This window comes from Lineus longissimus, chromosome 2, assembly GCF_910592395.1.
Source record: "Lineus longissimus chromosome 2, tnLinLong1.2, whole genome shotgun sequence".
NCBI lineage: Eukaryota > Metazoa > Nemertea > Pilidiophora > Heteronemertea > Lineidae > Lineus > Lineus longissimus.
In genome coordinates this window covers 12,887,432-12,911,059 of record NC_088309.1, presented here as the reverse complement: position 1 = coordinate 12,911,059, position 23,628 = coordinate 12,887,432, and the positions used below count along the sequence as shown (strand labels likewise).

At 39.6% G+C, this 23,628-nt stretch overlaps 2 protein-coding genes across 3 annotated transcripts in view; both read left to right on the top strand.

Annotated features, from left to right (window-relative positions):
- Positions 1-13,901, top strand: part of LOC135482654 (calcium/calmodulin-dependent protein kinase kinase 1-like) — a 300,476-nt gene extending 286,575 nt beyond the window's left edge. For both annotated transcript variants that reach the window (XM_064762904.1, XM_064762905.1), the window contains one exon: positions 10,267-13,901. In XM_064762904.1, coding sequence (XP_064618974.1) covers positions 10,267-10,312 — 46 coding nt within the window. In that variant the 3' untranslated portion in view covers positions 10,313-13,901. The remainder of the gene's footprint in view (positions 1-10,266) is intronic.
- Positions 13,902-15,065: 1,164 nt separating this feature from the next.
- LOC135499744 (uncharacterized) lies at positions 15,066-16,097 on the top strand. The gene has a single exon (XM_064790689.1). It carries the CDS (start codon positions 15,066-15,068, stop codon positions 16,095-16,097), a length of 1,032 nt encoding a protein of 343 aa, XP_064646759.1.
- Positions 16,098-23,628: the final 7,531 nt, after the last annotated feature.

Here is a 23,628-nt window from a genome sequence, read left to right as displayed (position 1 = left end):
TAACCGTGCACCTGTTATGAGATTGCGCAAAACAAAGGCCCAGCTTCTGAACCCTGAACATATTGCGTATACTAACTGATAGCGGTAGCCTAATTCTGTTACAAATGAAACCTATGAGATGCACATTTTTCTGCATAGGAAACGGGGAGGAGATGGTTACATCAATCAGTTTGTCGCCGAGCTACGGCAACGAACGACAGTGCACTGAAAATGACTGCATCACACTGCTTTTGACTGAAACCCCCACTGCAGCTGAAAGGATGGATGTCGTCCTAGGTGCTGACAAATGGTACCCAGGTTCGAGATCGACTGGACAATAAGCACCCTGGGTGCCATTACACTTGACAAATAGCACCCAGCTTCTTTTTGCCTGGCTTACTGATCTTAGGGACGAGGACGTTTCTTGCAATCTCGTTTTATCTCACGCCGTGGTACTTGTGGCATTAGCAGTGCGCGAAGAAAAAGAACAGATAAACAGAAAAAAACGTGTTTAGGCCTATGTGTATTTGAAAGCACATTTCGGATGATTTATTCAGAAAAAGTATATAGGAGGGATATATCCGAAATGTGCTTTCAAAGACCTAAAGGCCTAAACGCGTTTTTAGCTCAGCTGACAAAGTCAGCGGAGCTAGTCAAATAGCTATTCGGTTGGTGTCCGTCCTTCCACCCATCCTGCCATCCTTCCATCTAGCCATCTGTAGACAAAGTTGGGCATTTTGTAATCATACAACCGAGGCACTTCAAATCTAGTCTTGCTTATAAACACCGCAGAAAATGTTGCTTACGGAAAAAAATTTGGGCGATTCGACTCAAATTCAGCTCCCCAGGGGGCAAAATGCGTAAATGAAAAAACAAATTTTTGACGCTCTATTCCAGCAGATAAAAGCTTGAAATAAAGTTGAAAAGGTCTTCATGATACAGAAGTTTTGATATAAAATAGATTAGTGTCGATTTATATCACCAGTTGGCGGTAGTGAGCAAAACTGTTGTTTGACCCCGGATGACCCCACTTTAAATTTCCCGCCGCGAACTGACATCAAAACCTCGAACCAGGGAATACCGGACTGCTGGTATTGCCAGTGCATCCACTGTATGAACGGCTCGTCTGGGATAAATTGACCACTGCGTGGTCGAGGTTACCTGGAGTACTATCATCAAGAAAATGGCGGTGACCTGGAGCGATGATTTTGTAAGTGACAAATTTTCTTATTTAAGCCTTTACGGAAATGTATTTTGGTACGAAACTTCACACGTTTATAGAAAAGATCAACGAGAATGTATTCAAATGCCCTCATAACGATCGAGTTCAACAGAATTTGGTCAAAACAACCTTCGAATGGAGTCAACTTTCTTTGCGAAATTGAAGCGACGACCTCATTATTTATCGTAATTTATGCAGATCTGAGTCCAGCTGATGGGTGATGTTCTGATTTGTGTTCAAACTATTGGCAACTTCGGAAATTAGTTCTATTAGTTCTACTATTCTGCAGGAGTATATTATAGCCATTGATGTTGACAGCTAAAAGCACGAAAACTTTGTTTATTTATCAAACTGTATCGAGTGTTATCGAATCGAATGGATGTGTCGATCGTCGGGGCGGATTGATATGTGGTTGCGCGTCCAAGGCGATTAGGTCATTCAGTCAGTTTGAGAAAGATCATGATCATGAAGATGTGTGTTGTGTTATCATAACCGGAAAATAAGTTGAGGTTATTAGTAGTACTACGATTCTTACATGAGTAAAAAGTACGTTTTAAGCAACACAATAATGTTACTCTCATAAAAAAACTGTCAATTCTCCTTACCACTCGCAGAAGCCAAGCCATTGCTGTTAAGTTATGCAGGGGCTTAATCAATTACCTGCACTCCCTGTGGGGTGAATAACATTACCTTTTGAACAGCTGGCTGTAGGGGGATGATTGGAACAGCCGGTATACCTGCTGACCTGCTGAACCCAGGTTAATGTTATTTTCAATCCACGATTGCAGGTCACCTGATTTTCGAGATTTCGCGGGAAATGAAATTATAAACAAACGCATGTGTGCAGTTCAAATGTAAACAAAAATGTATTTTTGGTACTTTTGGTTGCTGGACTTGGGTTTTCCCGCAGTTAGGAGCTGGGGTCAAATTGGTGGTCTATTGTTTATGGGTGCTGTTTTAATCAGAGGTAGTCCTTGATTATGAAGGGATTTTCAAATTAAGGTGACCATGGTCTTTTTATGTGCTCACCACAGCTTTCAATACTTGATGTATCTGAAGAGGCGCGCGGAACCTGACATGGCCTTATCAAGGAGCTGCTCACGGTGCTGAACTTCTAGCTTGCCTGTCGAATAAGTGCCTTTTTGGCCGAGACATTGCTACATGTAGGAGGAGCACGCATTTTAGATTAATAGTAGTGATAGGACAGTTGGTTCGAGCCATTTGGCAGCTGACATGTGAAGGCCTATCTGGGATCTCCTTCTTCTCCTTATAAAAAGGGGCATATTGCTGTCAAGGAACGAGGCATATTGACATTGCCTCATCATCTCTATCAGACCAATTGATATACTTTTATATGCACGCATACATCACGCCATTTCAGGGTAATGTCTGTGGACAATTGGTTTGATTAATTTGTCTCTTCGATATTGCTCCTTTATTGCATTAGATTTTCATCGCAATTCAATCTATTCAAGATATAGCCAATTTGAACCTGTCTGCGCCAAGGATAGATTGGTTCCAGATCGACTCACTAGGGATACGCAGTAGAGCACAATGTCATGAAAAATGACCCTTTGTATTGTAAATTCCAGTCACCTGCAGGACAGGTCAATTTCTCTCAATAAAATTAATTTTGTTGACTCCTGTAATCTCTACCTTATTAAAAAAAAAAGACAGTGGTGTTAGTCCCAAACTGGTAATTTCTATTTATTTTGACCTGTTAAATCAGGATACCTCTCAATTACAGACAGCATTTTTTTATCCTTGTGCTGTACAACCCAGCCTGGACATACCACAGTTGTCCATGGAGAAGTCTCATCCTCTCTGACACTTCTTTTCTGTAAAGCTACCGATACAACATACTGAACTAGGGATATCTTCCGTTGCCTCCTGTAATATTTACATACCATGGCTGATTAGTTCAATCATATTTCATCCAGCTGGCAGCTCTGCATTGAAAATTTTAGTGGTATAACGTGTTCTCTTGACCTTCAAACAGTAGTATAAAGCCGATATTTACTACTTTGCACCATCAGTCCTATGTTATTAGGTCATCCAGCTGAGCGCCAGGCCCTAGTGTTTTCTGTTTATCTGTTCTTTTTGTTTCGAGCACTGCTAAGTACCACGGCGCGAGATAAAACGAGATTGCAAGAAACGTCGTCCCTAAGATCCGTAAGCCAGGCAAAAAGAAGCTGGGTGCTGTTTGGTATTTCGAGTCGGGTGAATTGGTGAAGATAGACCAATTTGAGATCAATTTGCATGATCAGCCTGATTCTGATGGTGATAATGACCAGGAAGTTGGGGTTAATGATATAAGTAGTAGTGACAATGACTCAGGTGATGGTGGGCAGGGGGCACAGCCTGCTGCAGGTGGGAATCAAGCTGCACGTGGCCGAGGGCGCCAAAGAGGGCCCTAAGCTCCTGCTACAAAAAAGTGGTAAAAATGGCAAAAATGATGGCAAGATGGGGGAATTACTTTAAAATAGGGCTGGCAGTGAAAGAGATGTTTTAAAACCACTGATTTTGACTGAAAGACCACTGCAAAGCACTGCCACCTGCATATCATTATGAACGACATATTTCAAAAACACTGCCCATGACTGATAGACCACTGATTTCCACTTCTCCAACTAGGATCGAAACCCGTGGCATTTTCAACATGACTGAACCACTGCTCTTTGACTGTTGAGATTAAGACTTGATGGCAGTGTAAAGCAGTGGTAATTGCAGTCAAATTCAGTGTTAAATATCACCCATAATGCAACCTGAGACAGGAAGCTAGTAAGTTTGAATTTGATAGTCAAACATTCAAGAAATCATGGTAGCTCTTCATATTTCTCGATATTTACCTGAATTTCAATACGAGAAAGAAACCTCTCTTGGCATCCGTTCCTGCATGCCATTGAATAAACTATTCATATTAACACTGAAAATGACTGCTCCCTCCAGGAAGTTTTGGAAATGGCAGTCAAAATTAGTGGTGTTTCAGTGTGGATTCAGTGTACTGCAAAATATTTAAATTAACACTGAACCCCACTGCCAGCCCTGTGCATGATGCATAGTGGGGAATCATTTTCGGTGTCAAAAACAGTGGAAATCAGTCAGCCAAAATATTTAAATGAGCACTGCTTTTGACTGCCTTACCACTGATTTTGACTGTCTTACCACTGCCTATGACTCCCTGACCTCTACTTTTTATTGCTGTATAACTGTATGATTTGGTAACGCGTGACTGATTTCAACACCGCCATAAAAATGTAAGGTAACATTGCAACCTGACAGAATCCTGACTGACATCACACTGCTTTTCGGTGAGGGGGAGGCTGTCAGTAAATTGCAATTATGGTGGTATGTGTAAGTCAATGATTCGGGATCAGATTGTCTCAGGATGTAAAGATGTGGAAACTAAGCTCAGATTGTTGCGTAAGCCAGACTTGACACTGGAAATATCTCTGAAATTCTGTAGGGCAGCTGAACGGAGCAAGCAAAACAAGAAGGACATGGAAGCAGGTGGTGCTGCTGATACCTCTGCTACAAAGTACGTACATGTGGTACATTCCGGTCAACGTGGCCACGGAAAACCGTCTGCCTGGCATGGAGGAAAATGTGGAGGATTCTGATATCGAGGTGGCTGTGGTAAACCACCTACAACGATGTTCAACAAATGAAATGATGATAAAGGCGGCGATAAAAGTGCTACTCGATGTAGGAACTATGGGTACCTATTGTAGCGGTAAAAGGGCTTATAATATTTTGTCACCGTATAAACTTCGCAACTCTGAACTCGAACCTAAAGACTAAACCAACTAAGATATATATTTACATTATTTATTATCCACGTCCCTCTAACCTCGTATCTACAACCGACACTAAAACATTACAAAATAGGGCGCACAACAAAGTATCAACAAGAGTTGATATAAAAGAATCTTACCATGCCATAAGATCAAGGGTGAAGTCAATTAAAATACTCTCGCGCTTTTCAAGAGAAATGTCTTGTTTAGCTACAGAGGGTGAAGGCTGGCTTTCTGGATCTGCCAGGACTTACTAAAAACATCTGAACATCATCATTTATACCTAATTACACACACCCCTAATGGGTAAATAGCCTAGCCCAAATATAAGGCTCTGAGCCAGCTAGCACTCAGTAATTAAGGAAACAACCAATCAGTAAACAGCAGCATCAATACAAGATTATCAGACAGGGCCAAGGGCAGGAGCCTAGTAACCAGCTGCTGATCAGGAAGATCATAAAAGGGGTCAAACAGCTTAAAAGATAAAGATTATAAAACAATGGAAAGGGGCAATTAAGAAGGCAGGTGTTGAAACTCATAACGGTTAACGATCCTGGGTGTCTGGGTTCACCAGGGCTTGAGAGAAACACGGAAATAATAATTACAGATATAGTAAGCAATTCCTAATATTGTCACACTATCACAAATCAGGAAAATGCCCCTCTCCTGACTGTCAAAAAGTCGGACATTTTCAGGCTATCCGTACTGCCGGCTCTGGATGGTATGGTGAAGCCTGTGCTTGGCTTACATGCATGCCTGGAGATGAACTTGATTGAAGGTGTACTGAAACACTTTTATTACAATGTTAACTTGGGGTATAAATAATAGGGCATAACATAAGAAACAAAAGTGTGATAACTACTCAACTTAAAGTTATAGCAGTATGTAATTCAAACATTCCAGGTGGTGCAGGAAGAACAAATTGATGATGTACATGTACATACTGGACACCATAAATACTGCTCAGTCAACATACCTTTCTATTACAGTAAATATTTCGTGGTAGAAAAACTCATCAAATATACATGTACAAGTTACTGTATGCCTAATAGCTACATGTAAGTCATTCAGTTAATTAATCAATTAACAGGTAATTATGGTTGATTATATCTAAGGTGACTTCCTAATTAGCCTTCTCCGTTCCGCCATATAACCCTTAGACTAAAATGTAAGTCTAGTATGTTAAAAAATTAGGCAAATCCGTGAACAACAATAAATTATTGTTTCCTTTAAGTTTACTTAAGTTCCTACCTCCTGTACATCCAATTAGGAAAAAACGAGGAAGAAAAATTTACAGAAAAGAACGTACAAGGACCCAAGGATTCACCAAATTCTTTTTGATTTTTAAAGTTTTTTTGGTCGAGTGCCTTTTTTACCTAGGTAGAGCTTTTCTGGTGCCTTTTTTCCAGTGCCTTTTTTACCAGTGCCTTTTTTACCGGTGCCTTTTTTTCCAGTGCCTTTATTTCCAGTGCCTTTTTTTCCAGTGCCTTTTTTACCAGTGCCTTTTTTTCCGTACCTCTTTTTCCAGTGCCTTTTTTCCAGTGCCTTTATTACCGGATACCACATTGTGCTGTACTGAAATAAAGTTTTGATTGTTTCATGCTTATATTCTAATTACCTTGTCACAGGTATGAGCTTTTAGTGAACGTGTTAAAATGTACAATTTTAAAATATAGGCATGAAACTAAAAAACTTTATTTCAGTGCAGCACAATGTACATCATCAGTTTCTTCTTCCTACACCACCTGGAATGTTTGAATTTTATACCTGCCATAACTTGAAGATGGGTAGTTCGATATTTATGTGGTTTTCACCACTGTGTTTGTTATCTTATGTCCTTTTATTTTTCCCTAAGTTAAAAAGTGTTGCAGGTGACCTTTAAGAGAATCTATACGTTAACAGATGACGGAGAGGAAAATCCAGATGTGATTTTGGACGAATTCGCTGATGTTTTCGGTAGGTTTGAATGCTTACACACAGAATACCACAGCGTACGACATTAAAGTCGATCCGTCGGGGTACCACCAGTGATACCCCCCCTCAGTGTTTTCCTTATGCGATTAGGGATTTAAGTTACGTAAAATGGGAGCTAAGTTACGTAAAATGCATCAGGAAGGAATCTTTGAGAAAGTCGAAGAACCAGGTAAATGGGTCAGTTCAATGGTTGTGGTTGAGAAATCCAACGGCAAGGGTTGACGAATTTGCATTGATCCAAAGGATCTGAACCTTGCAATTCTTCAAGAATATTACCCTATGAAAAAATTTGATGATGTTGTGGGCAAGCTCGTCGGATCTAAGTACTTAAGTGCACTTGATGCGGGACATGCATACAGTAGAACCTCTCTATTAAGGACACCCTCGGGACTGACAAGTTCCGTCCTTAATAGAGAAGTGAGAGGTCAACTTGAGAGAGGTCAACTTGAATGAAAACTACCAATTTGGGACCAAATCTAGTGTCCTTGATAGAGAGGTTGTCCTTATTAGAGAGGTATCTGCTAAGGGAGGTTCCACTGTACTTTCAGGTACCAGTAACGGAAAAGAGTGCCAAGCTGCTGAGTTTCAATACTCCTTTTGGTCGTTATCATTTTTTGCAAATGGCCATGGGAATAAAATCAGTGCCCGAGTATTGGCAATGTGTCGCGTCACAGATGTTTGAGGACTTGGATGGAGTTGTTGTCATTATGGACGACATTTTGGTCTTGGGATGAACTCTAAAAGAGCACAACGAGCGAAAAGAAAAATCTCACGTTGAATCATGATGAATGCAAAGTTTGTACATGGGCACATCTTTGTCACAAAACGGACCATGGCATTTGGATGACCGTCATTCTTAATGCATTAGTGATTTGAAAACTGCTCTGACAAAATCACCAGTACTCGTGTACTTCGATCCAAAGGAAAGAGTGACTCTTTCAGTGGATGCTTCAATGAAAGGACTGGGTGCATGTGTTATGCAGCGTGTGCGACCGGTAGGATATTCTTTACATACATTGAACCTTGCGGAAAATGAACAATGCAAATATCGAGGGGCCTTGTAACGGTCATTAAAGAGGAAACCCTTCAGGACCGGCGAATCTTGGTCGTCATAGCAGGGTGGTTGGGTTACTGGGGTGGTCTCTGACCGGGGTTCCACTGTACTTGGTTGAACAGAACAGCAGACCCTATTGCAGGAATCGTAGATTTCTGATGACGACAGCTCAACCACCTCCAAGCCAAGTTTGAGAAATGTGGGACTTTCCATTCCCACATCCAGTCAACCCGAAACCCAGAGGATTCCACTCTACACTTATGGGAAACCCAGATTCTGGACCAGCACCAGTCAAACTGGAACCAGTGGTCACAATCAGGAATGGTAGATGTGTCCACCCCAAGTTATTTGAAAGACTATTTTTGTAAAGCAAGGTCGAGGCCCTTAGTGAATTGTTCCTTACAGAACAATCAAGAGTATATACAACAGCGTCGTCTCGTAACTGACAAAAGGATTATCCTGTGCCGGGATCCTGTGGAATGGTTAAACAAAAATGAAACTCAGACCAATGTCGAACATGAAAATCAAACTTTATTTTTAAACTTAACAACAACTTAACATCTTATGGCACAGTTAGGCTACTAGTAACCCATTTGGCATCAATCTCTCTGTCCCCATTTACATCAGCGATTGTGTCTAAAAGCTCCGTTTGTGCTGCGTCCTTCAACATGTCCTCCTCCTTGTCTAACACATACTTGTGCTCTCCTGTACATGTCCTGCATAGATTGAATGATCATATCCCTTCGAACGTTCCTCAGTGCTTCATCCAGTCATTCCTGCAGAATGTTTAGATTTTGGGCAAAGGGGGTTACATGTACATACACGATAGACGTACTCCCTTACATTTTGCGTATTCACCTTGCCGTTTAGAGGAAATTTCACTATATCTTCGATAATGAAAGATTTCATGAACAAGACCAGTGAAAGGCGTAGGTCCGACAACAATGTTTTTCCGTCTCTTGCTTTGATGTGGATCTTGCAAGATGCTTTGACGGATTTCTGCAATTCTTTCTTCTGATCTCATTGTTCTAGGGCGACCAGAGTTCCCTTTGTTTCTGTTCAAACTAGCCAATGATGTTGATACTTTTCATAATTTCGAACAACTGTACTTCTGCAGGGCTGACAAGCTTCTGGGAAATGTTCCTCAAATGATTGTAGGGTCTCATCCACATTCTCAATTCTATTGTATGTCAGAACCCTAAACGTACATTGCTCAGCCAAGTATTGGGGTCTGGCTTGGGCCATGTTTAGGCCACCCTTCCTAACTAGCATTTGGTGACTTGAACCCGCACACACACTTATCTATGAGCATTGTTGCATAACAACTAATCCCCTTCATCTATCATGCTTAATTTACAGTTCACTGGTAAGTTAGTTATTAAGGACTACTGACTTTGCTTCACAAAAGTGGCTCTAAAGGTAAAACTACTGGACCGAATCGAGTCATCTTGGTCTTATTTTTCTTCTAGAAAGATTCTCTATCCATTAATACCAGTGGTTTTGGGCTTTGGGTGGAGAAAGAATGCTTGTGCGTTTTTTTGGACCACCCTGTGTAGGCAGTGAATAATGAGACAAGTGCAGGAACCCTAGTCGAAAGTATTGTGTGGTATCAAGTCAGTGCTACTGAGTGTGATAAGACTAGAAAACCAATAATCTTTGTGTGCAAGTTCATGTTTAAAGTTTAAAGTATCAATTTATTTGTGTTCAGTTTCAAGTTAAATTCTTACAGGGGTTGATTCCAATGCGTACAACATGCATACCGGGGAGGGGGGTCAAAGCTTAAGTGTACGTATGCACTGGAAGAAGGATTTTTCCCGCCTGAAATCACTGATCACCGTATTCGACTGACAACAATTCTCGGCATGCGCCATCTGTCACCACAAATAAACATGTGTTACCATCATCGTCATCACCATTTAGGCATTGCAATTGTGGCCCAGAAATTGGGCCCAGAAATTGGGTCTTTATTGACGTGACAAAATGTGTCTTCACGCCAGATCCAGCGCGAACACAGCCCAGGTGAAATCTCTCCTGTTTTCATAAGTTGACAGATATACAAGTACTACGCAGACATGAGTGGGTTTCTTCATTCTTTCACGTAATAACTTAAACTAAAATACCTTTCAAGCTTTCTGTTTAATAATGGGTGAAGTGAACAAGTGTTGCTGGTCACCCCTACCATTTCAGAAATTACATAGGAAATTCTCCCCTCAAATTGTTTTCATTTCTTTGTTCATTTTCAGAAAAGTCTCCGGTGATAACAGCTTGCCAAGTTTGATAGAACAGTGAGCAGACAACAGATAGTAGTGCCACCTATGGTCATCTCGATGCACTATGCAACCTGGAATGATGCAGTGCATTAAAACCGATGCTGAATCCTGGCAGCTGATTTAGACAGTAGAATGTGTGCACACCATCCATAAAAAAATCACAGTGTATATTTAGCCGTGAACCGGTTACTATATTATTTCTACTATTTTACAGTGACTTCCGTTCAGACATGCACAGTTGATACTTTTTTGGACTTGATCATTTTGGAGAGTTGGCAGCCATTTGATGTATAATTTGGACCATGAGAATGCATCTAAAAAAAGCCTCCACCGCCCCATGAAATGTGCTATTTACCAGTTCACGGCTAAATATACACTGCGTGTTCTAGATAGTAGAATGTGTGCACACCATCCATAAAAAATGCAAAACTCTGTTGTGAAACATTTTGCTTGGTCGATTTTGTCATGTTTTCTTCTCCAAGTTTTGTGATCCATGAATCTTTCATGAATTATTTGGTGGTATTTTTATTGAAATGGTGGTAAAAGGAGTAGGTAAATGCTCTTTTTTGGCTATCTGCGACCAAAGAGATGATTGCTGTACTTGCATTATTCAAGTCCCTTTTTGCTCACCTCCACAAAGTGCTATATTTCCCTAACTAAGAGCTTGAGTATCACCATATTTTTATCGTAGATACATGTAATGACGATACAGGATATTTCACACAAGTTTTTGATTTGACCTTCTTTTCAAGGTCACAGAGGTCAACTAACATAAATTGGCCGATGGTGACACGTTTGGTAACTACTGGAGCTATTGACTTGAATTTGGTACATATGTAGCCCTATGTTATGAAAGCTTGTAGGTTAAATTTCGGTCTGGTTCAATTCCTGGTTTGGCCACCAGGTGGCTAAAATCAAAAACAATAACATGTCTTTTAGGGAGGTGAGCACAATGGCCCTGGCCATTTCATATGTTGATGGAGTATTATTTGCTTGGTCAGTATCATTGTAGAAAAATTTATTCCCCTGCCAAAATATAGTAATAGTCATTGCCAGTTTGGTAATGGAGTGACTGCAGTGGTTGATAATGACAGTCATTCTGATGGCATCTCATTTAAAAGCACCACGTTCTGCAACTAAACACAATTTCATTGCGTCTGCACATATACGTGAAGGTGCATATTATTATGAGTTCTCTATCATTACGAAAAGACTTTGAACTGCCAGTACATGATGGAAACACAATATTTTTACGTGAAAATGGCTGTGCATCTGACCTGGATAACACTCAAGCCCCTCTGCCGCCGCCAATTGCGTATTAGTACGATATTTTGTTCACAGAGAGTAATTTTGTTAACCTCAATTGTATTTACGGCTTCCCAGCGATCTCAATCTATCAAACGTATCATTTATGTAACAAGCCTTCTGATTGGTAAATATGCACCCGCCATCAAATATTAGCAGATTTTCAGCCTGAATCAGTGCAATTCGTAATAATAAAATTCTTGTTTACAAAATATTGTCTCCCAATTGAAAAGCTTTGTCGGGCGATAAAAATCATAATTTCTAAATAAATTATGGGTGAAAGTGTAAAATAATGAAACAGGGTGATTGCTAATCATTACGGATGACAACAAGAGCTTAGACTTGCAAAACAAGCTGTGAATACTAGCAAAATTTGTCATTGAATCGGTGCAATTACACGCTCTTCGTAATGATGTGACCATTTATAATACATTTCAAGAATCGGCTTCTTCACATTTTAAATGAAGTTCAAATGCTGGCTTTAAGTTTCATAATTAAAATTGAAATTAAGATTGAAATTGAAATAAGCATCCAGTGAAGTATTGTAAGCTAAAATTCTGCAGGCAGCACTCTTAAATGTGTTGACAAACTGTGCAGTACACTTTACTGTGTTAATGTTTCCAATTGCATATGGTGGGGCTTTACGTGCATTGCTTAATATTTCAGTTCATAATGCTTTAAGGATGCAATATTGAAAGCAATACAAAAACAAGTGTCATAGCTTTACTTTTGTAATCGTTGTTATACTGTTGTTCATATTCATAAAGATCTAGCCATAACTCAGATGATGGCAAAAGGAATTGGTCCTGTTGTCGGTTCAATCCTATTGTCTTAGTTGACATTCTCCTTTTATATTCATGGAGAAATGAAGTTCTCTGATATCATGTCATATGTTCTATTTTCAAGATACATTTTCTTCAGTTTTATATCCTATTGGTCAACTATTTAGAGTGTGACATTTACTTGACACACATGTGCATACCAGCTTACGGGACTTGCCATTCCAAAGTAATCACTGAGTATGTTTTGTTTATCCACTCGATGTGTAATTGTGTTATGAAATCATGGCAACAGGATTTTCCTTGTCTGCCCTCTATACTGAATACATCAGGGTATTTTCAGTACCAAGTACTCTGAACATTTTACTTCTCTGCACTTCAGTGTGGGTTCAACTAAAACCTTCTCAGAGAACATTGTCGTTTGAACCATTCGGAAGATGAGTCCTCCTGATCAGAAATGCAGAACAAAATTATGTGAACAGTTGATACAAATCATCTGACTAGTCGAAGGAAGCGGATCAGAGCAACCTGTGTGCATAACATGTTTTGACCAAACATTTTCACCCAAGAAGGAATAAAAACTTGGGCTTCTTCTGAAAAATATCTTGTGTTTATGTCAGAACTTCAGAGAGACTCATAATGATCTGAGAATGGCTAACTGGCACTCAGAGTCTAGGAAAAAAACATTCAGTGGGGCCAGGACTGGTACTGTGTAGTTGTTCATAAGGTTATAGTGTTGTGATGCATTATTCAAACAGGTTGTGGATTTGATGCAAATTATAATATTCTGTGTCGCAGGGAGTACTAAAGGCACATGCTCATTAACTTCTGCACATAAGTGCTGGAGAGAAGAAAATGCTGCCCATGCCTTTTGTATGTAAGTCAAGTGTTATTTTATCTCCCAGAGAACATTAAGTGTTGTAAAGATTAGATTGCACTTACTGTCAGACTCAAAGTAGTCTCAATGAAATTTCACTTGTCAGGGTCTAAGGCATGGGTACTATTTGTGTGCACTTGCAATTTTTTTCAGTGGCGGTGCATGGTGCCATAGATGGTCATGAAAGAATTGACTACCAATTCCAGTGGATGACAGTGATGTTGTATTGCAAACTGTGATGTAAACTGCCTTGGTGTGCCCTCACAACAGCCCAGTGGATCAGTACTCGATACATGAACTTACCACTGGCTACAACTTGAACACTGCTGTTTAAGCTCTGCACTAGCTATCACAGGTTAATCATTGAAGCAACAGTATACCACTGGTGCATTCAGCCTGCCAAATGATAAAAATCCTCTGAAACATTCTTGTCGCTGGTTACCCCACTTGCAATTAGCCCTGGGTTGTGATGATGGCAGGCAAGGCATGTTTTGAAATATTTTGTACAGTGTTTTCTTGCTTTTCCTGCCATTTGGGGAAAGAGGTTTTTCTTCTGGTTTTTGACTCTTTATGGTGAAGTTTGTATTGTATAAGAATGCAGCCTCATCAGCATATTCAAATGTGTAATATAGAATTCTAAGATTTTACTATATATTCGCGTTCTATCAGCTTTGAATCTCAAGCACATATACTCACTTCATTTGGCTCCATTTTGTATTGGAGTACAGCCAAGTTCACGTCACAGAGAAGCTCTTTGAGTAAAAATTCTCTCACTGCATATAGAGCCTTTTCTTCAAAAGCTTCAAATTTTATGTAGAGATGCGAGGTCTTTTCAACCTTTGCATAATATTCATCATCAAGTTTCATCAAGGTGGTATTGAGTCCTAAATTCAGATTTTACTTATGGAAGGTTTTGTTTCAAGTTCTACACACCCAATTATATTGTACATATAATTAGCTGTTGGGCAATGGTAATGCTGCAAACTAGGGGTAATTACGACATTTAATTTCTTAAGATTCCATCTATTGACTGAATAAGTTTGTCTATTGTGGAATCACTTATTCTGGAGGTGATAGGTCAAAGGGTTGCCTGGTTACTTCAATTTTTCCTCATGTTTAGTCCTCAGAAACGTCCAACACTCACATATTACGTTAGCAGGCCCTTAGAACAAGATTCGAACAATTCAGGTCCTCCCAAGATTGGGCCTATTGTTCTATGAGTGTAATCCCTGAACAGAGAGAATCACAATGGGGTATCAGCTCTCAGGCAATGGGCGGGTTAGATTAAATGATTGGGAAGACAACCAATACCCCAAGTGGAATCAACTGTCTTCCTAGGAGGAACCATAGACAAGTGCCTGACATGAGACAAGACCACTAATGAATATTCATAGGTTGGAGGTTCGAGGCCTATCAATTAGACGAGTGCATGTTTTTAACTCTCAAGTACATATTTGGAGAGGTATTGAAAAAATATTTGCTGTGGCAAGTCTACAGATATAAAGAAATTATTTGATGAAAAAATTAATTTAGAATTTTGCTAATTGGGTAATAGGGGGCGTGTTTTGAGTTTTTTCTGCCAGTTGGCAGAAAAGAGTGGAAATATCAAAGTCTGTCTAATTTGTCGATTATCAAAAAATTTCCGTGGTCAACTACCAGTTTATTTTTCACCATTCACTTGCCCGACTGTCCGGAATAACATAATCTAAATTTCAGATTCACAACCGCACGCAGTATTTGATGCGTCGCGGTCAAACATTGACAATTCAACTGCTAAAAGGCTTAAAAAATAAATTGTGGTCTTGTCTCACATGGAACCCACATATCCAAGCAATCCAGGAAAAGGCTATCAAGAAATTATCACTGATGAAAAAGCTGGCAGGAACGACTTGGGGAGCCACGACCAGAATCCTCAGACAAGTATATATAGACCAATCATGGAGTACGCCTCTGCCACATGGGTAACTGCATCTGACACTACCAAAGCAAAGCTGGACAAAGTGCAAAATATGGGCCTTAGAATCATCCTTGGAGGAATGCGAAGCACACCAATTGGGGACATGGAGATAACAGCTGCCATTCAACCCCTAGAGTTAAGAAGAGAATACAAGACTCTGACACAGGGAGAAAAAAGTAACCGGTTGAAGACCCATCCCCTACACCTCGTGCTCCGAAAAGAACCGATGACGAGGCTGAAACGCAAGAGCATCAACACCATCACGAAGGCCCTGCAAAAGGAACACCAGGACATACTGGAAAGCGAACCTGATCTATGCGAAGACCTCACAATCTCCAACTGGTATGGCTCATCTCAGATTGCAGTTAGCAATGGAGGAAGTGGTGTTTTTATCAAACTTCAAGACAGAAGCTCCCACTCCATATCCGTACCATCCGGCATTCTCTGCTCAAACTACAGAGCTGAGATGCAAGCCCTAACCTCAGCCACTGACTATCTGATCACCACCCAAGAAGATGTAGGAGACAATCTCGTCCTGCTGACCGACTCTCTGTCCGCATTACAGGCCCTTATGGCTGCAACATCAGACCAACTGACGGAGAATCTACTGAAGAACCTAAGTAGTCTTCTTCAAGACAGAAGAGTAGTCCTCCAATGGATACCAGCTCACGTAGGAGTACCAGGAAATGAACGAGCAGATCAATTGGCGAAGGAAGGTAGCAAGCAGCACCAAACAAAAACCAGAATGACCTACCGGGAATCAAAAACATTACTCAAGACGAAGCTGAAAAACCAATGGAGAGACGACACTGACAGGTACCAGCCATGGAAAGACAGCATCCACCAACCATCGAAATCGAGAAGGAAAGTTTTTGTGAATAGCTGATTTAAAGGATGTCAGAACTGTTGCAGTACATGATGATGTCATTAAACTGGATAATATAGTAGGTTAGGCAGAAGAAAAAGCAAGTGATTTGAATGACTGCATCTAAATGTGCATTAGGATTAACACTTTTGTTATTGGCCAACTGCAGAGCAGCAGAATGACACCCTATCACAGCGTGTTAGGCAGAAGCGCGGTAGATGCAGTAGAGCATTGATTATTTAAAAGATACAATGCTGCTGTCTTTGAATACCATATGGAACTAAAGCCGAAGTCATGACGAATTGTTTCGTAGCTTTCCGTAGGGGCTCGGCCTATTTTGAGGGGTATTCTGCATATGAATGAGCCTTGATGCATTTCACAAGACAATAATCTGTGTTGAGATACCTTTGGTTTACTAGGGAAAATTTATTTTTTTTGAAAAAATCGTTTTTGGGGGGGTGATACGGAAATTTTGTTCATATTTCCAATGTTTATGTAACTGATTGCGTTTTCCATCACTCAAATACATTGATGCAAAAGTAAATTGCATTATAGTAATTACTCTCCGCCATCGGCTGAGACTTTTGTATTAGGGTATTATTCTCCTCAAGAAATTATTCTAGCAAACTCTCGTCCCCAGGTGAAAGCTTCATATGTACATGAACACGGCAATGCATTGCAAAACATCGATAAAACGAGGGTGTCCATGAATTAAGAAGTCAATCTGGGTAACAGCCGCGAAAGTGCTATGGGCATGCATAGCGCAATACATGTAAATTTTTAACCAATAAACCTCGCCATACCGGCACGATGACTGGTGCCCCGCGTTATGTGTATTACATATTGGCTGCACATATGGAGGAACGTAACGGATAAAGACCAGGGACTAGTCTACACCATCGAAGCATTTTCTATAAAACCTAATATTTGGAGTTTATGGGCTATGAAATAAGAAAAAACGGCAGTGAATTAAAGCAGCTGAGTTTCAAGAATGTGTTCTTCCCTTCTGGACACTTTATGTTGCCTTGATCAGTCGTATTTTGCACATAAACCATCGCTTCGCTGAAGTGAAAGTGCGATGTTTTTGTTTTGTTTTTGTCAACATGCATGGCTGTGTGCATATGAGGCGGAGACTCCAGAGTCTGCAAAGACTCAACTGACAATTCTAGTTTTTTCAACTTTGTCAAAATTCATGAATTTTGGCAATTTTTTTAACTAAAATCCCCGAAAATCCAACTTTGCTTTTTTTCTCCTTTTTTTGGTCTGAAATATGCACAACAACCCTGGCAATCCATATCATGCATATTTTTGACCACTCACTTAATGGTAATTACTCCATTGCATTGATGGTTTTGTTTGAAAGATCACTTCATGAAATGGAGTTACGGAAAAGGTTCATTAGGTGACATGACCAAATTTTCATAAATTTGCATATTTTTCCTAATTAGAAATTAAAGTTTAGTAATTATTTATTATTAACAACCAATTGTTTGCCTTTACCTCCTCTGGTTATGGAGCATCAGGCTTGAGAAAAAAAGGTCCGAAAATCCCTTAATTTTGCTCAATACAGGACTGGCACATACCTGCATTAACGAAAGGGTTAAGAGGACTTGGGATATAATTCATTTGGATTTGTGTGAGCTTTTCTCAGAACTTAAATTGGAGTCCTTAAAGAGTAAGTGGATTGGGCCTGTACTACTTTCATAACTAGTGACAGTGAGTAATGATAACTAGCCAGAATTGTCTGAGCATATTACCTGCATGATTTTTTCATGTGGCAATATTTTAGCACGGATGTTTGGTCAGTTATATGATTAAGGATGGACTTCATACACAGCCACTCTTTTCCAAAAGTGCCCTTTCTGCATATATGGAAAAAGGCCCTCTGACCTGGTTTGCAATTGACCACAAGTGACCACAGAATATCCGAACAGCTATAGGCAGTGGTGGGAATGAAGTGAATTACAATAACAAAGCTGTAAATGGTGGTCGGCGCACAATATTTTCCGATTTTCGTTACAAGTTTTCTCTTTTACGGATGACTATATTTGAAAAATTGTTTTTGTATAATAAATATAGCCAGCTGTACATTTCAGATGCTGACGATAGCTTTTTCAATTTTTGGAAAAATTCTGCAATATTCAGAAGATTGTAAATCGAGGCCTATAAGCGCATTTATTTGTTTATACCAATTAAATGGATTGTAATTTTATCCAAAAAACAGATTGTTGCCACCTGCACACACCATGCCACAATGTGAAAGTCCAAATCTGAAACGGATATGTCGCGTCCTAAAGTCAACACTCAAATTATGATTAAAAGCTGATCAACTCTATTTTAATCAGTCAAAATTATTAAAAATTATGCAGAATGGGAAGATTAAGGTTGAAATAAACTTATATTGAAATAGATAGATAACCTTATGTGATCAAGTATTAGTATTATAGATCTTTTTGTAGTAGGTGCACAATGAATGTGTGGTAAGTAAACCCCAGCCTTACTCCTGATTGTGTCTTACGGGTAACCTGTATTTTAGACGATTCGTAATCTGATCTACTTACTCTTTGAAGAAAATCTATCACAAAATCCTTGTAAAAACAGGGAGTTTTGAACAGCTCATTAAAAACCTATAACTGGATAAGCGACCATTGATAGGTCTTGGCACTTTTGAGTATACCCCTCAGGTAGTTGATCATATGAGCTGGCATCTGGGTACATTGCGGGACATAATGATCTCAAATCAATTGACTGCAAAGAGGTAATTCCAACTTAGTTATTTTCATGATGTTCAGCTTGTCTAAATAAAGACTTGGTGCCACGACTGAATCTCTTAACCTCTTAACCTTGATTGATGTGACGTAAGCTGTGTCTGTTCAGTCTTTTCCTCCTCAGATAAAAGATTATTTTCACATATATCTAGATAGTTTTTTTATTTGGAGATACAATAGAACCTCTCTGTTAAGGACCCTTACAATAGAACCTCTCTGTTAAGGACACTCTTCAGACTGACAAGTGCTGTCCTTAATAGAGAGGTGTCCTGATTAGAGAGGTCAAATTGGACGGAAACAACCAATTTGGGACCAGAACAAGTGTTTTTAATAGAGAGGTGTCCGCTAAGGGAGGTTCTACTGTATGTAGAAGGTTTTCAAATTATATTAAGCGATTATCTTATAAAACCATCAACAGTTCATGCATGCATGAATTAGTATAATGCACTGCCAAATATCATGCACTGTATAGAAATATGTAAGTGATGAAATAGTTAATCTTGTAGATATTTTGAAATATGACACACTAGGAGTCGCAGTGGTGAAGTAGCTTCGACTAGCGATGATGAGGTCCCTTGTCTGTTCCCTTCTATCAGGGTGAGACTCTGGAAATGTCTCTTTGCTTTGGAAAGATCACTTTGCTTTACCTGCCTTACTCCACCCTGGTGTATAAAGGGGTACCGGGCGGAAATGCTCAGGTTGTAGCTATGATTGAACAGCTTATCTGAGTTCTACTGCAAGGTTTCAGGATAGACCTCTGGGGTTGAAGTGTCGAGTTAGAGGGTGGTTCTGGGACGCATCAAGAAAGCTATATTTACATTCTATTATCTGTATGTAAGTGTATATTAAAAAAAACAATCACTTAGCAATGAGGACCGATTCCAGAGCGGTTTGCGGCTCGAGTTTGTTATTTTTGGATTTTTGGATTTCTTTGCCACAGTGGAATTTAGCCAGTTGTTGAAAAAAGCTAGCTGTTATTTCCCTGGCCAGTCACTAGCCAGTATGTCTTCTATAAAGTCAATTATAAAACCTCATCTGGTCTTATGAAGGTTTGTATGATTTTCACTGATGTAATTATTTAAATCATGTTAAACTTTTGGTAGAGCTCTCGAAAGATTATGAATTTTTAGTAAATTATGCACAATTATGACTGGCTTTCTGAAAGCATTGTCACCATCATACACTGTGTACGTGTAGTTGACATTCTTATCAAATTATTTGTATTTGTGCATAATTCTGTGTTGCTGTAATTTGCCCAAATTTAGATCTTCATTGAATTTTCACATCATACATTTGTTATTTAAAACCCTTTCACCACTGACTTGACATGAAAACCGCCAATTTTTTTATAACTTTTGACCCCCCTCCTCACACACGCACACACACATATTTTACGATGACTCAACAGCCAACGACTGTTTAATTCAGTAAGGTTAACTTCATCAAGAAATAGTTTTGGTGTGAATATCTTATATTATTTTTTGGAAAACTTTTTATTTTGTTAAACCCCAAAACTTAAAGGTCGAACCAAACCATCCAAATTACATCATAAAAAATATTCTAGATAGATGGAGCTACTCTAAGTTTTACTTGTAGTAACGCCTTTTAAAAGTACAAATGTATAATAATTGATAATGATAACAATGGAAATAAGTACATGTATCATGGCTTAGGCCAATGAACACTACATATATTGTCTTGGTAAATAGCGAAATCTTACACATGTACATCCTGACATAAACAGTGATTTTAAATATACCCGGCCCGCCTGTCGATATTTCAAACCCCTGATTAAATCCATACCCTTCAGACGGATTGTAGCGGTAGAAAAAAGCACCCAATCAGAGTGCCGCTATCAAACGTTGCAGCATCGTTATCCAAGCACGCCTTTTCATTGGTTGTTATCCTGACTACCGATGGATTTGCATAGTGACTGCACTGGGATCGCCGATTGCCGTTATACCAATTATGCTTCCCCCTGCTACTGGCATAATAAATTTCATGATAAACACTCCAAAACAGTGTGTGTTACAGCATATAATTGCTCTGGAATATGAAAAAACAAGGGGTTAAAAGTTGTAGACTTTATTGAACTTGTTTAAAATCTGTTTTATGGAATGATACAACTCTCACATGGGAACAGCCGCCCTTCGCAGTGGATTTTATTGCTTTTTCTCAGGGTTTTGTATACGAGGTAGGAGTATCAAAAACTTTAATATCGGGATGACACATGTTTTGCAAGTGATGAAAATTTCAATGAGGTTGGCCCGCATGCTTCTCTTCAGCTATCTCGCGTATGGTCTTTTGTCAGGCAAGGATCCCTGTTTTGCAAGTTTTCCATATTTGGGGAGTTTTCCCTTCACACCCACAGAATTGGGTTGTGTCCACTGGAGCTCGATTTAGCAGTCTCTTTTCTAGAAATAGGTTTTCGCAAAAAGTCCACATCTGTGCATGTCTGGGTTGGCAACTCACAATTCAGGGATCCTTGGCTGACTGTTGTTTACCGTACAATGTACAATCATTCTGAAAGGGAATAATTAGATAAAGGCAGTACTAGGCAAGGTATAAAGGATTTTTTAGGAAATACCAAATTGAATGGAGTGGAATTAAAGCTTGCTTTGGCAGCAAAAGTAGGACACTTTCCAGTGTGTTTATGGGTTTCAAACATTGCCACGCTTGCTGGTCTGTCTGTTTTATGCAAGTTGGTACAGTTAATTTGTACATCAGTCTGTGGTGATCATATTTGATGAAAATATAGTTCCCTCTGCCATTTACAAGTGAACACAAAATAACAGGAGAAGGCTGAAAGATAACATAGAACATTGCTGCCTACACTACGAAAAACAAATTGTGGTTTCATGTTGCATCCTGAAGAAATCAGTGCACACAAACCCCTAAGACTTTTCCCCTAATTGCCAGAATTACAGGCATACATTGTCTTCAAGTCGACATTCGAGATTAAACTGTTCACCTTGGTTCCAGTACTTCTAATGATTTTTATGAATGCAAATGACACTCAGAAATCCTAGAAACAATGCGACAGCTGTAGTGCGGACCTCTGTGAAAACAGTGCTTTCTTTTCCGTCGGCTAGACAACAACCAGTAGAAACCGGAGTTTGGATACCATTACTACAAATAATAAAATTCCAAGAATTGAATGCTAGGGATGCATTGATTGGGTGCATTTCATCTTGCGACTTGTACTTCAGCTAATGTGGGGAAAGGTCTCAGGGTTTGGTGTGCAGGACCAAAGAAGGGAACATTAACCCATGGTTTCCCGAGGATGACAATGTTGGGTAGTTAAATAGAACATTCCGGTAGAGATGAGGCATAAGTCTCTTTGCACATAGTTTTTGGATCACCTCGTGAACCTATGCGATGACGTGGCGTCCGTCGTCGTCCATTGTTGGTGTATGTTAGCACAGCACGTTTCATAACATCTTGAGGTCTGGATTTAAAACTTGGTACACATGTACCCTTGGATCCTGGGGCGATTCACATCAAATTTCATTCCAAAATTATTCTTGGTTTCGCTACCAGGGGCGTAATGGAAAAACATGAAACATGCAATAGGACCCGTGATTTTGGTCGGATTTTCATGAAATTTTTTTGGTAGGTACTCCTATCTTACATCACATATCGTACAGGTTTTTCCTATTACCTACTTTTCAAGATCACAGAGGTCAAAGTTGGCTAAATAACCGATAGGTGGCACATATCGTTACTATTTGAGCTAGAAGGTTCTAAACTTGTGTGGACATGTGTCTAGGGACTCCCGATTCTACCCCAAAACATTGGCCCGCTCGGACATCAAATGTGTGGATTTTCAGTCAATCCATCGATTTTTTTTTAAAGTGGAGGATAAAAGACGCCATTTCCAGGCATCTGAGGTCATAGGCTTCTTGGGTTAGGCTCCTACTGTTCTGCCAGATTTAATTAATTTTCAATTGTCTATGGAGTCATTTGAAGTATTATATTCCAGCAGAAGTAATTGAATCATAAGGAAGTTTAGGGCCTTTGCATGTAAAAAATACTAAAAGTGACAAGATGACATTTCACTTAAACCAACATTTATTCAAACTCAGACATCAGAATTACATACAACCTATAATTCCTACAAGATACAACAAAAACAGGGAGGTATTATTAACAAATAATTTGTTAATTGAAATACCTCCAAGACCAAATCAGCTGTATACCCTACCCTGATCTGTCCCCACATATACCACTGCCAGTAGCCTACATGTTGAGGCAGGACTGGAGGGACAAGAGGAAGTTAGTGCACACTTCCTTGGCTAACACAATGACCAAATAATACAGCAGGATTGGAAAAACTTAACTGACTGGATTCAACTATAGTGAGGTCATCCCACAGTAAGAGTAGACAAAGGACAAGGGGGAGGGGAATAAAACAATGGTTACTTTTTCTTCGCATTGGTCATCTTCTGGGACAGTTTCTGAAGTCTTTCAAGCCTCTTTAACTTTGCTTCATGCCCGCGAAAGCATTCCTTTTCTGCAGTTGTCATCAAGATTTTGGCCTTTGTCTTGCTGAGGACTTTTTTCTTTTGGACATCAAGCTTCTTTTGCATAGCCTTCCTCATTTTGGCTTGCCCATCCAGTTCAGCCTTGTAACGCCCATAGGCATGTCGGACTCCCTTGCAAATGCGGCCATTGACAGGAGAGTGCAATTTGTCAGGCCTGTGAAAATACTGAATAGCACTTTTACCACTAGATCTGAGTTTGTATTTTACTGTCTGGATTGATTCATATGTGGCTATGTTCGT